General features: G+C 36.5%; 1 protein-coding gene across 1 annotated transcript; it reads right to left on the bottom strand.

The window, feature by feature from the left end:
• Positions 1–976: 976 nt before the first annotated feature.
• On the bottom strand, positions 977–12,760 carry paxbp1 (PAX3 and PAX7 binding protein 1). Its single transcript, XM_043250916.1, has 18 exons — positions 12,351–12,760; positions 11,814–11,927; positions 11,295–11,477; positions 10,878–11,096; positions 9,734–9,834; positions 9,194–9,417; positions 8,586–8,775; positions 6,612–6,735; positions 5,782–5,884; positions 4,896–5,011; positions 4,607–4,806; positions 4,366–4,516; positions 4,125–4,246; positions 3,829–3,905; positions 3,640–3,706; positions 3,374–3,520; positions 3,124–3,278; positions 977–1,712 (listed from the first exon to the last, which is right to left on the bottom strand). The coding sequence occupies exons 1-18, from the start codon at positions 12,631–12,633 to the stop codon at positions 1,595–1,597; spliced, it is 2,694 nt and encodes an 897-aa protein (XP_043106851.1). The 5' UTR covers positions 12,634–12,760; the 3' UTR covers positions 977–1,594.
• Positions 12,761–14,182: the final 1,422 nt, after the last annotated feature.

Below are 14,182 nucleotides of genomic sequence, written 5' to 3'. Positions count from 1 at the left end.
TTCACTGCGCTTTTGAACACGCTCCTCCCGACTTTTACTATTCGCTGCTGCAGAGAAACCGGCATGCAAAGAGTCAACCTTCAAAGCAATTAATACAAAATTAATAAATAAAACCCGCAGGTCAAATACAATCAACGTAATTTACGGAAGGAACCTTCATCCACAACTTATTCAGATTAATATAGCCTATTAAAAGCAAGTACCACATAGAAATACCATTTTGCTGGGTGTGGAAATTGATAAGGTATGGTTTGTTTGGGAAATGGCAAGGATGGCTTGGGAAAAAGTGTAGTTAATCAAAATTTGAATTTTCAAAAAAAAATAAAGCATGCATGTATTAGCAAATAATCTTGCATTTGTACATTAAGAGTTTTTTTTTGTGCATGTGACTTGGCCTCAAAACTGAAAAAAAAAAACACTATGGGGGTGTTTTCTGGCTTTAGTTTAAAGTTTCTAGAAAATCTGAGTATATATATATATATATATATATATATATATATATATATATATATATATATATATATATATATATATATATCACTATATGTACCTCAGGCTAAAAGCACAACTAAATATGCGGAAGCTGTTGACATAACCATGAAGTGTTTTATATGCAAACTCGAAACTGCATGTAAAAACAAAGGTATCCTTAAATCTTTCATATGCACCGATCCACTATACAGAGAGAGAGAAAAAAAAAGTGATTGTGAGGAAAGTGTCAAATAATTATGAGATCATTATAAAGTTGAAATTACAATAAATGAATCGCATACGATACAACGCTGCAATTATGAGAGCTATACCTTTAAAGAAATTAAACCGCAATTGTGATTTCAAAATGCAGCTGTGAAATAATCACAATCATTATTATTATTATAATTTTTTTTATATTAAAATGCAGGAACTAGCCTACATTTGTAATCCCAAATTGTCGATATACTTTTTAACCTGGTTGCAAATCAAGGAAGAATACGGATGAATATTAACAACACTTTATTTAAGCAAATAAAACATTTCAAGTTCCAGAAAAACAACAACAAAAATAAGTACATTCGTTACTGTAGCACGAGGTTTTGTTTGCCAGCATGTCATGTTCATTTGATTAGGGATGAGGTTGGCACATGAGCGACTCTGTTTTTTAAGATGGACACAGATGCTGGATCATTCAACCCATGGCTGTGCATAAATATTTTTTTGAACTATTACAATAAGCAGCATGTAACCTGCTCTCAGAGATCAGCTTTAGTGCAGTCTTTGTGGAAGGGAAAGAGCACAGAACCCATGCGTGAGTTTCAAAGTGGTCTTTTCTTGTAGATAACGACACTGCGGAGTCACGGACAGTTTAAAAGATGCATTAAGAGAATCCATCCATTAAAAAACGAACAAAAAAAAAAAAGTAAAAAGAAGTGACCTCTCCTCAGGAAAGGGATTACAAAAGTCTTAACACGGCAGCAGAGTGCACTTCAACCCCACTTCCACTGGATTTCAACTGTAGTGAAGGTTCCACTGTGTCCCCAAAAGAAACCCTTCAGCTGCAGAAGTAAATGTACAATATTCACAGTATTTACAAGGTGAGGTACATCCAAAAACGCTTTCATTTGTTCTCCAGGAGAGTCTTTATATCTTTAATGCCGTGTTCTGACGCAACCGTGATCACGTGGTCTAAAGCATTGAGCCGTCCAAGAAGCCTAACCACTTCTTTTATGTGTTCCCTATAGAGAAAAACAATAAGCAGGGGTGATGTTAAAATTGTAGAACCAATAACAATGTACACATTTTTCAATGAACTCGGAAACATGTGAACATATACTAAGACTAAAAAGTTTAAGGTTAGATTAATGTTTCTTGAGCAAAAATGATTTCTGAAGCATCATGTTAAACTGAAAACTGGAATAATGATGCTGTGACAGCTTTGCAATCATAGGAATAAATAACATTTTTAAATAGATTTAAATAGTATTTAGAATTTAAAATATTTACATTTTAGTGTATTTTGAGCATACGCACAGTTAATTTTATAGAGGAAAAGTCCCATAATGAGATGCATAATTGCTGGTCAGTAATTAATAACTGTGACTATCGTTGAGAAAAAAAAAAATTCAATTAAAAAACCTTTGTCCACGCCTCTAATACTACATTCGTGTGTGGTTGCCAGATACCAAGAGTTCAAATCAGAGTTTTCCTGGTGTTTTTCTTAATTTAGGAATGATGAACCATTCACATGTGCTCACTCTTCATTACGGAAGCGCTGTCGATGATCTGAAAACACTAAATGAACATGTAAGCTGAAGTTTATCGCTTTCCATGCGAGATGTTCAGCTTAAATTAAAGTGTCATTCAGCCATTTTTGGAATTATGGATGCATCAAATTTTCGCCAACCACTATTATTCAACCGAAAATAGCACGTCGGCCAAATAAATTGTACTGAACAATGAAGTCATAAGCCCATAAGACTGCTTAGTGCTGCATCTGCGTCTCATGTCTACCATGAATAGATGAAGGGTGGTTGTTGCTGGTTACTGTATGTTAGTTGAAATCACAAAATGGCCTTAATTAGTAAACAAACTGCAGAACGTTATGTTGGAGTTTGGAGTTCAGAGTCCAAAGCATGAGGAACATCTGTACTGGAATAGTATTACTCATCAGTTGCTCAGTAACATTCATTTTTACAAGGCATTGATGTAACAATGTGGTACGTGCAACAAACTTCTTCTGAAATTCTTAACGAGAATCATTTGTAAATCTGCTGCTCTCGACAAAAAGCAGAACTGAATGTTTCCTTCAACATTTATCAAAGTTAGCATTTTACAGTTGTTCTATAAAATAAAATAAGACATTAATGATAATAATTACAAACAGCTATATTAATACATTTATTATAACATTCGAACATGGTGTTAAAATCTGTAATAGCTTTGTATTTGTGGGATCTGAAATATTTTAAAATAACTGAATCCCTAAATTAAAATTACTATTAGGAATTTTATTTCTACATTATGAAAACCAGCAAGAGTTCACATCCAAGTCTTAGTATTAAATATTAAACAGCCTAAGATAAACCAGTACGAGTTCACATTCTGTTCATTCGTGCTTATTGGTGAAAGTAAAAATGAGATCTTTACCTCACGTTTCTCTTCTCCACGTCTGATCCAGCCACGCAGCCACGATAAAGACTGCTTGCCAGGTGTTTCAAATATCTGCAGAAGTTCTCCAGCTGAGCAAGAGTCTGCTGTCCTTTCAGACTGCTGAACCACTGCACAGGAAAACACTCCACCACCTGAGGGCAGCAGTGAGAGGAACAAAGAGATTTGAGCTGAAGGACTTGGTATGTAAACATCACATTCGCAGCTACACAACTGATGTGTCACATACCCTGCGGCATTTCTCCACATGTTCCTCGCTGACGTCTGTGGTCTGCAGGGCTGAGAGAATGTAGCGGTTTAACGTGCTGTCCACCGCAAGCTCCTTCAGCACCGAAGGAGACAGGATCCCATCCCAGATTAAGATATTCCCAAGTAACTGAACACAAGAAAGATTCAGTTTAAATCTTTAGGATGGAAAAATACTATGTTAAAATAAGATTGACCGATTCAAACGACAGCAGAAAGTCTCGAATATATAAGCATGACCAGCCATACCTTCACACAAGACCAAAACTGTCTCTGAGAAAAGAGGTAAGGACCAGAGTTCTTGTTCTCCATTATGCTGTCAGGGAAGAAAACTAAAATTATAGCTCACACAATGGTTTACAAAACACTTGTACGATGTGTACAAAGAACAGCATATACCAACGTGACAACAGGAGTGATTCAGCTTTTTAAACTCACTTTTTTGGAAACAGAGGCAAGAAAATGTCATCATCAAGAGTTCGTCGAATTCGCATGACTATGGTCCTCAGAAGCTCCTGAAACCAGACAAATTCTTGTCGTAAGTCATTCCATTTTTATTTTTCTCAAAATTATCCAAGTAAAATGTAAAACCTAATTTATTGGCTCTCTATATAAAAAATTGTCAGGCTTTTAAGGCTTATAAAGTATAGCACAGTGAGAATATGGAGCTAAATGAAGATCAAACTGCAGGAGCCTGTGGCTTTAATGCGTTTCAGTCTCATCTGTTCACTGACTTGTGTGTTGCGGTTGTCGCCGTGCATCACAGTGGGATAGTCTTTAATCAGCCTCTGCATGAAAGTCACCAGTCTGAATGTCTGACTGCTGGAGAGCGGATCCCACACCTGATCCGTCAGCACTGTGGGGGCAACAGAAAGGGCAAAAAAAAATCAAGTTTTAAAAGACGCAATGCGGTTTTGAGATGCTAACTGCCAACTCAGTTATTTCTTCTAATAACCTTTTAATAACTTAACCAACCTGCTAGCTTCGGAAGCAGCACTCTTTCGACAATAGCAGGAAGCAGGCTGTTATCTATGTCTTCCTCTTTCTTTAGGGCGCTCTGCTCTTCACAGCCATAGAAGAGCAAAGACTCAAACCACAGCATGTACTCAAAGTTAGGACACTCCACCTGCATGGCAAAATTTCGGTATTTTAGGACAAAAATGCCTATGCAAAGCAGATCATAAAAATGTGGGGGGAAAAAAAAAGTTCTCCGTACCTCCAGCGGAGACCATGAGATGAGCTGTAGTCGAATTAGAGGGTTGAAGAGTTTGGGCAGACACAGCCCGATGTAGGCGTCTCGATAGCAAGTAAAATACAACTTTCTCCAGGTCTCAAAATGTGACTTTATGTTGTCCAGTGAGTGGAAATCCTCCATAACATCCTCAAAAACCTTCTTTGACTCTATTAAAATGCGTTCTGGTAATCAAAAAGACGAATTGTTAATTGAGAATAAAGCCAAAAATAACCAGCGAAAGTCATTCCCCTATTTAAGTGAAGTTGGTCACCTTTTTCTAAGTTGAAGCTGGTGATGTCAGTGGACGTCTCTTCATCGTCACTGGACAGCCCCTCCTTATGCTCTGCTCTCTTGCCATTCTGCTCTCGAGCTTGTCTGCGACGAGTTCTGTCAAAAAAAATGTTGAAAACGAAATTCAATATAACTGAAAAACACAAACTCGAGTAGAGTAGATCTGGGTATTGGTTTTCCAATTAGATCTAATTAGGAGTCCATTTGAAGGGATAGTTCATCCAAATTTGAAAATTATGTCAATAATTAATCACCCTCATGCCGTTCTAAACCCATAAGACCTTTGTTTATCTTAACACGAATTAAGATATTTCTGATGAAATTCGAGAGCTTTTTGATCCTACATAGACATGTTGCTACAACTGACATGTTCAAAAGTATTCTTGCAGCTTTATAACATTACAGTTGAACCACTAATTTCACACTGTTTTACCAATCTCCTTACCACCTGTCTGTACCTTATTTGCGTTTTTTTTTTCTAAGCAGGGTTTGAAAGCTCTCAGATTTCCTCAAAAATATCTTAATTTGAGTTCCGAAGATGAACAAAGGTCTTACAGGTTTGGAAACGACATGATGATAATTAATACAATTTTCATTTCTGGGAGAACTTACATTACTGTAAATCAGAAGGTAGCAATTATTAAAAGTGGGATTAATGTACCGTATTGCTACACATTAAGAAAAAGGCGAAAACGTACCACCTGTCTAATGTTTTGACCATTACAAGTTACCATACAAAACTAATATGCATAACAGTGACACAGATTACTAATTCATACCGAATTTATTTATACCAAAGTCATTAAATAAATAAAATAATACAGATACATGCATACACGTGTGTATGTGTCTGTGTGAAAGTATACCGTCTGGCTTCTCTTTCAGCTATCCTCCTCTGCTTGGCCAGTTCCTGATAGGCTGTGCGATCTCTACCGAATGAATCCAAGTTAGGGGCCATAACAGCCTTACCTGAAACAGAAAAACCAATATTAACTCCCAGTAAAGCTGAGCTCACCAGCCCTGTTACAGCCTAGAATGACAGATTAGATATCTATAATTACCTACTCAGATGTCGCATTAGCACACAAATTTCAATCAAGATTTAGTTACAATTTGAACTCCACGCACAGCGCTTACAGTAATATAAATGTTATAGTTATCATTCACCTCTATCACTGACTTTATTCTGTTGAACATGAAAGACAGCATTTCAAAGAAAGTTGGTAACCAGACAAAAGCTACCAGCGACTGTCTGGTTCTTCAGAACGCTGTCTTCTGTGTTCAACAGAAGAAAGAAAATCATACAGATTTGGAAAAACACAAGATTGAACTTTAACCAGTTATGTTTGTTGCCTCTTTTTATGACGTCATCAGAATTATTTTCCAACTAGAAGCTGATTTTAAATTACCTGCTCAATTTTACTGGGGTGAGACGAAAACTCTCCTCTAAAACACTCACCTGCTCAGCATCTTAGCAATGTTTCAGTGTAAACACTGACCAATAAGAAGCCAGTGAGCTTTCACCATCCGAAAGCCACATACACTTTCACTTGTCTCAATCACACTCAAAGGACAGTCTTTTTGTGTATTATTCTGATGTGCAATTATTGACAACTATAACAAAAATGTGAAGAAAAAAAAAATAAAACAATAAGGCCATTCAAATAAAAAATAAAAACCTTCAAGATGGACTGACTTGAAAGGCTGGAAAACTCCGACGATTCATCTTTAATATCATCCTGTCTTCTCTGGACGAGACGGGACGCCCGCTGCCGAAGTAACTGGTGTATGGCGACCTCTAGCTCCAGAATAGCAGGCACCTGAAAGATATGATGCTTTTTGTGACAGCTGAACCAAAGACAAGGGGCTGGAGACCGAGACGAGGGGTTCAGTGTGTTCTGCTGTGGCATAGGAGAGTAAGCAGCAAAACCAGACCTAAATAAGCCATAATTAAAAAGCTCTGAAGATAAAGCCTATTAGAGCTGAAACTAAATTGGCTTCCTCATGTGTTAATTCTTCATGTTATTGATCTTATGATGAGCCAAAAATTTTGCTGAGCAGTTTGAAACTTCTGTGAAAGACTTCCAGTTAGCCATTGTTAGTTATTTTCGACAAACAGCTCCCAGATTTAATTGATAGCTTAAAGGGTTGAACATAAAAGAAAAATTCTGTCATTGATAACTTGTGTCATTCCAAACCTGAAAGACGTTGTTGCATCTTCAAATTAAGATATTTTTGATCAAATTCAAGAGCTTTCTGACCCTGAATAAATAGAAATGCAGCTGACAGGTTCAAGATCCAGAAAGGTACTAAGGAAGCACATTATTAAAATAGCCCATGTGACATCAGTGCTTCAACTGTAACTTTATCAAACACACAAGAACAAACGTTTTTACAACTATTTTTTTCTCTTCCCTGTCAGTCCTCAGGTTGAACCACAAATATATATAAATTTTAATATTAATTTTTTTGTGCACTTTTCTAATAGGATTTAGTGTTCCACCAATACAATCCATTACATAACTGTAGACACCATTATACTTTCCATTAAAACCAATACTATTCCCATAATAACCATTAAATCTATTCCATTTTTTTTGGGCAGGGCTTTTAGCAGGTTAGTTTTGTATTTCAGTACATACGGAAAAAAAAAAAAAAAAAACACAAATCGTGGATTAAAATGAACATACAGGCTAAATCCTTTTCATTGAACACATTAAAAATAAGTTGGAGAAGTTGTTGTGAACGTGGTGGTGGTGAGGTTGAAGGCGAGCCACCATGCTGCTGTAATTCGTTTATAGCCTAAGTTTAGCTTTCAAGTTCTGGCTCTTTTATATAGGCATCAAAATTCGTAAATTTGATTATTTTGTGAAGATAAAACGTATAAGTTTCATGAACTATGATTTAACACTTTAATCCAAAAGCCTATGGAAAAATCCTATTGGCTTTTTGTAGAGTAACCCAGTTTCATGCTTAACACTATTGGCCTACAGAGTGACGTCATAGTTCCCCCACTCTATTAATGACTGAATTAAAAGTGAACCGTTCTTGACTTTAAATGCGGTATATGATAAGTGCAGTATTTTCCTTTTATGATAAAGATTTACCCTTTTGGCCATTTATTACTTTCAGTATTCTAAAAAACAGCCCAACAACACTTAACTAGTCAGCTAGCTTGGAAGTCTCACACAAAAAGGAACTATGACTTTAGATAAAGAGACAAAATGTCCCAACTAATAAGACTTTCGATGAGCTATTCTCCATGCCCCATCAAAGACACCTTGAATTGTGTAGCCTATAAAACTGCCTCTTTACAGCTGAAAAAAAAATGGGGAAACATTGAAAAGCCTTTTGATTCATCTTGCTGTTGGAAAAAAGATTGAAGATTACACCATTATCCACGAGATGATAAAAATATGACGTGGTGGACTGCTGAAAATGCATAGTTTTGTCATCTTAAACATGAATTATGGGAATATGAAGTAAGGTCAGTTTAGCTCTGAATATTTTTTAGGTCTAATTAACTACACAATGCTGACACAAACAACAATCAATAAACTTCAAAATCAATCACAAAGAAATTTAATACAAAGACTAGGATAAAAAAAAAAAAAAAAGTCAGTAAAAACAAAACGGCAGCAACTTTAAAAACAAATGCATTCATTCTTACCTTTTCACTGAAACACTCAAGCAAGTCTCCAACATACCCTCGCATTTCTTGCAAGAATCTATATTTGTCTGCGGCCTCCTGTGAGGAGCCCTCCAGGAGCTGGATGGTCTTTTTGGAGGCCTCCAGCTCCTCCTGGATCTGCTCAAAGCGCCGGGCATTGGAATCACGCCCATGGCGCATGAAGCTCAGCCTGGCACACAGGGGAGTCAAAGAGAGATTTATTATTAGCCATGTATGAGGGCATCACTAGGGCCGTACATGTCCTGATGAAGACGGTTTTGTCAAAATTATGCAATGGACTTTATAAAACAACTGCGGATTTTAGTATCTGCAAACTGCACCACCTTTAGGACGAAATACTACACTTCAACCAAACACGGGCTGAAATATTGCACACGATAACCAGAATTAAACAGGATCAATGTGCCTTGGCGTTACGCTGGAAGTCCAAAGTGCAATATGAGAATCGTGAACATTTATGGGACGTGCATCAAGTTTATCTAGGAAAAACAAACTAGTGTTTGTATATTCAAAATCCTAGGAAAATCCAACTGGGCAGATCTGAAGGATTACAATGGCCGCCGATGAGCAGGCAGTTCAAAGCGTACCTGTCTTTGAGACGTTTCTTTACCAGATCTGTGGTTATAGGGGTCAGGTCACAAGAGGGAATGGGATAACTGGGAACTGTGGGCTCTGCTTTCAAAGTCTTGCTGTTGTCTGCGCCGACTGTGGCAGTGTAGCTAAAGGGCATGGCGTAGGACGCTCCATATGGCTGTGTATCATAACTGCCTTGGTAATACATAGTTGGGTCCTCAGATTGGGTGGTCTGGACCTAAAATGCCAAAATAAATCATATGCTATTAAAAGGATCCGAGTGTCAACATACATGCGTGTTAATTACAGTGCAGTTCTAAAGTAAGAAGAATTACCGTCTATTGTGTTACAGATTAATTATTCAATACTGAATTTTTTGTCTTTTCTGATCTTCTGATCAATTCTGATCTTTACTTGAATGCTACATGCCGTAGTTGTCATTTGTTAACATTTACATTGCATATTAACTTTAAAAATAAAGTATTGAAATAAGCATTGCCAATATTTAGGCATATTTAAGAGGAAAAATGGTAATTGTTATTGTGCCAACTCACCTGTGGGATGCTAATGCCCTTCCTGATCTGCTCCTGCTCCCAGCGACTCACTTCCTCATCCTGTCCATTATCTAGAGCTTCATCATCACTGCATTCAATACCTAAACCACAACGCGTACACACACACACACACACAAAAGAAACACTAAAGTCAGACCCTGGTACACAGAGTTAATCATTCACAAAACGTATAGTTTAAGTGCTTTGCTGGATGTATTTGTCCCAGGGAAAAGATTAGTTGTGTATGAATAGAAGTACCTTGGTGTTCCGATTGATTACAAATGTTCATCTAAGGTTCAGGTTAAAGAGGTCTTAACCGGGTCCGATTTAGTCTAGCAAATGTTTGATTTATTCTTGATTATAGGTTGTCTGAGTTCTTTCTGATGTATGTGCATTCAATGATTACTCTCATATTACTTTAACTATTTGGTCGCAATCTAGTGTTTCTACTCTGAAACCACTACAGTCTTTGTAAAAACAATCACTAAAAAAATCTTGATAATCAGTTCAGTTTCTTCATTGTTCAACATTAATGAAATACAATTTGCTAAGCTGGGATAACTTGATCAAATATGTAGATATCGGTCTACTGTTTAGCTCTATACGTAGTCTGACTTCACCACTCAAACAGCTCATGAATATTAGAACAGCGAAAAGAAGGGACTGTATTATTCTTCAAGAGATGTAAATTCAGTCAGTCTGTGTTCTAGACAGAAGATCTTGTACTGATTGCTACGTTGCCATCTCTCTCTCTTTAACTGTCCCTGATATGTTTACATTGACTAGATAATTTACTTATATGTTCTAATTTAATAGTGATTTTACTTCCTTTTTTTCTTTGCCATATGTTGTGTGATGATGCTCTGTCTTTACTTCTAAAATGACCTTTTTCCGTCAAGGGTCTACAAATGAAAAATAGCCCTTTTGGCCATTTATTAATATGCAATGCCCCTGTAAACAAATAAACTGCACATCTTTTCCGGTATGCGATTTGCCACAAAACTGATTTATAGTAATCTAGACTTTTATGCGCGTCTTATTCAATGTGACGTGACATTTACAGTCCGTCTGGAGAGCGTGTAAACGGGGATTCATGTAATAAATACGAGCTTCACAAGACTTGCTCGGAGCTTCGTCTACTGACCGATCTCCTCTGCTATTTTCTGCCTCTGACTCTTCATCTTGACTCCACTGAAGACGATTCTCTTCTCATCTTCATCGTCACTGCCGCCGTTCTCATCTTCGCGAGTGAGGCGCTTGTTCGTAGCCTCGTTCTCCACCAGCGGAGCTTCACCCCCGAGCTCTCGAGCCATCTGCCTACGTTTACGAGCGGCATGAATGAAGGCCGCATCGGGGATCTCACCTGTTGAAACGGTTATCGTTGGTGTAAACACAATGACTTATCTTCACTTTAATTAGCTTACACAACATTTAATGCTTAACCACAATAACCATAAGCAGGTCCCAGCCGTGTATGACTGTTCTTGGAGCGTTTAAAAAGCAAAAACCGCCCAATCAATCTTGCTCTGCATGCCTGGTCTAGACTGATGGGAGCTCTCACCCGGTCTGAGCGAGCTGAGAGCCGACAGAGTTTGGCTAAAAGCTCCACCCGCAGGCCTTTGCTCGCCGTCCTCCTCCTGTTCCTCATTGCTGTCCACCTCCATTTCTTCTTCTCCCTGTTCACTGCTGGCTCTGCTGCCCTCCAAGGCCTCCTCTTTAATCGACAGAATCTGAGCAGGTCCACCTGGAACGAACAAATCGGTGAGCGATAATGCAAACTTACACGTAAAGATCTCAGACGGTTTGTAATGCTTTTAGCATTTAAAATACAACAGAAAAAACAACCATAGAACAAATGTGGTCTCGCACTATAAAAAAAATAAATAAAACTGGTGCAAAAACAAATCGTTGTTTATTTACAAGTTTCAACTTTTTGTTTTTGGTTACAAGGTATGCAATTTTCTGATTCTTTTCGATGAGGGTGCACATATGCATTTTTTATTTTATTAAAAATTATTTAATTATGTTTTTCTCCAAAAAAAAAAACACTTATTTATTAACATGCATGAAATCAAAGTACCAATGCGTGTGTGATCGTGTGTCTTTTCCAAATCCTCTTTGTATTCTTTCTTCAGCTGCTTGACGATCTTCTTGCTGTGGTTGGATTTCTTCACACGGAACACTTCTGTCTCATCTAATAGTAACATGTAGAGAAACGCAGGACATTATCATTATTATTCACTAGGTTTTGCATTGCATGGTATTTTCTTAGGGTCTGACAGTTAATCTAACATGACCTTGTTTATGATTAATTAATCCATTATTATTTATTTTTACAATTTTAAAACTCTCCATATTATTCCACATTTCGGTACCATTGATATCCGATACCTTTTAATCACATGATCTTACCAATCATTTGTTATTTTCAAATAGTCCTAATTGGTCCGTATTGCTAGTTACTATAACATGCTAAGCAGTTCGCACTTTCAGGTTACTGTCACTTTAATGGCGCGAACTGTTACATAACTTCATTAGACGTCAATTAGTCGTTTAACTCTTCTCACGAATAATTAGTGAAACGTTACATGTGTCTTTCGTGGCAGTTAATACGCACCTTCGTCGTCGTGGAAGCTCAGCAGACTCGCTTTCGGTTCTTCTCGGTTCTCGTTCTTTCTCTTCTTCTCTTTGTTGAACCTGACGGCACCGGGCTGAAACCCGTTTCCGTGGTTGTTCAGCGCGTTCGCTGCAGGAACGGGGCCGGCGGTGGCGGTGGAGGACTCGCTCGGGACCGCCGAGTCCTCAGCCCCGGGCCCGCCGGAGTGCTGGTCCTCCTCTTTCTCCTCATCTTCAGAGTCGTTCCTCCGTCTGAAATTGCACCTCTTTGCTTTCTTAAACATGGTGATGTAGTATGCGACGCCTCTAGGAGAACACGTACAGACCGATTTTCAGATTTTTGCAGGGCACCGATGAACATAACAAGTCCACCATTTTGCCTTTGGCGGAAACGTTTATGTCCCTCCGTGGATGTTTAGATCTGCTGAGCGGCACTCGGTGCTGCCATCCAGAGGAGAGGTGCCTTCTTCCAAAGACTCAAATAAATCAAATATATACATATGCAGAAAGAACACATAAAGTGATTTTTGTTATTTCCCATGATACATGATAATCAATCGTTTACATAATTTTGTTAAAAGGGGAAAAAACGGAGTAAAATGTATTAAACGTATTAAGTATAATATAAAGAAAGCTTTAACCATTTTTTCCTCTTTTTAGTTATATTTAATGTATTTTTATTTAGGGTTTTTTTTCCAGAATTTTTTTATTTACATTTTTGCAAATGTTGTTGTTTTTTTTAACCTGAGGTTTATATTACGTTTCAGTTTTACCTTAGATAATGAATATGATTGTTTTCATTTTTGTCGAATCACACTGTATCTTAGATCTTGGTTTCACACTTGATCCTCTTAAAACCTCAAAGAGAAGAAACACTGATCTGACTTTAAATATTTGAACACAACGCTTCTGAGAAGAAACTAGTTTCTAGCAAGCGGATATAGTGTACACATACGTATGTTTATTCATATATATATATATATATATATATATATATATATATATATATATATATATATATATATATATATATATATATATATATATATATATATATATATATATATATATATATATATATATATATATATATATATATATATATATCAAGTTTAAATGTGAATCAAATATCAAATACATCAGACTTTTGAGGAACGTTTACATCTTAATAATCATTGTATGTTTATCTCTACCTAAAAGTAATATCAGAAAGCTTTAAAGATATAACTAAGAATTTAAATGTCAAATATGGCTTCACTTTCACAACTAAATGAATAAAAATTAAAAAGATAACAAGACATGCATAACAATGTTATGCTTAAACATACAATGACAAAGTACACTCTTTTACAAGCAATCACATTATTTAATAAAATGTAAAATATGACGTTTTAGAGCTTAAAATGAAAAGTAACTCAGTAACACCTGGTTTTGAAAAAGAAATGAAACTCAATATAAGGAGTCATCCAGCAGGCTGCAAGAATTTCAACCACAGGGCGTCACTATTTCCAAAAAAAAAAAAAAAAAAAAAAAAAAAAAAAAAAAAAAAGCATAAATATATAAATAAAACTAAAACCATCCTTTTGGTAAATCACAGTTATTACATAAGAGCAGTACTTTATTTATTTTTGTCACGTTTTATTTTAATTAAAATGTAAGCCATTTTGTTTGTGTATTTTATTACGTTTTACATCAATTTAAACCAAATAAAAATGTCAAATGTTGCTTTGGTAACCAGCATAAATAAAAAGTTTTTAATTTTTTTTTTGTAACAAGTAACAAAAATGTTGTAGGACAAAATGTTTCAAATTAGAAGGCCAAAAGTCATGAAAA

Source organism: Puntigrus tetrazona, chromosome 10 (genome assembly GCF_018831695.1).
Source record: "Puntigrus tetrazona isolate hp1 chromosome 10, ASM1883169v1, whole genome shotgun sequence".
Taxonomy (NCBI): domain Eukaryota; kingdom Metazoa; phylum Chordata; class Actinopteri; order Cypriniformes; family Cyprinidae; genus Puntigrus; species Puntigrus tetrazona.
Note: the sequence above shows the minus strand (reverse complement) of the source record. Positions and strands in the feature narration are given on the sequence as shown.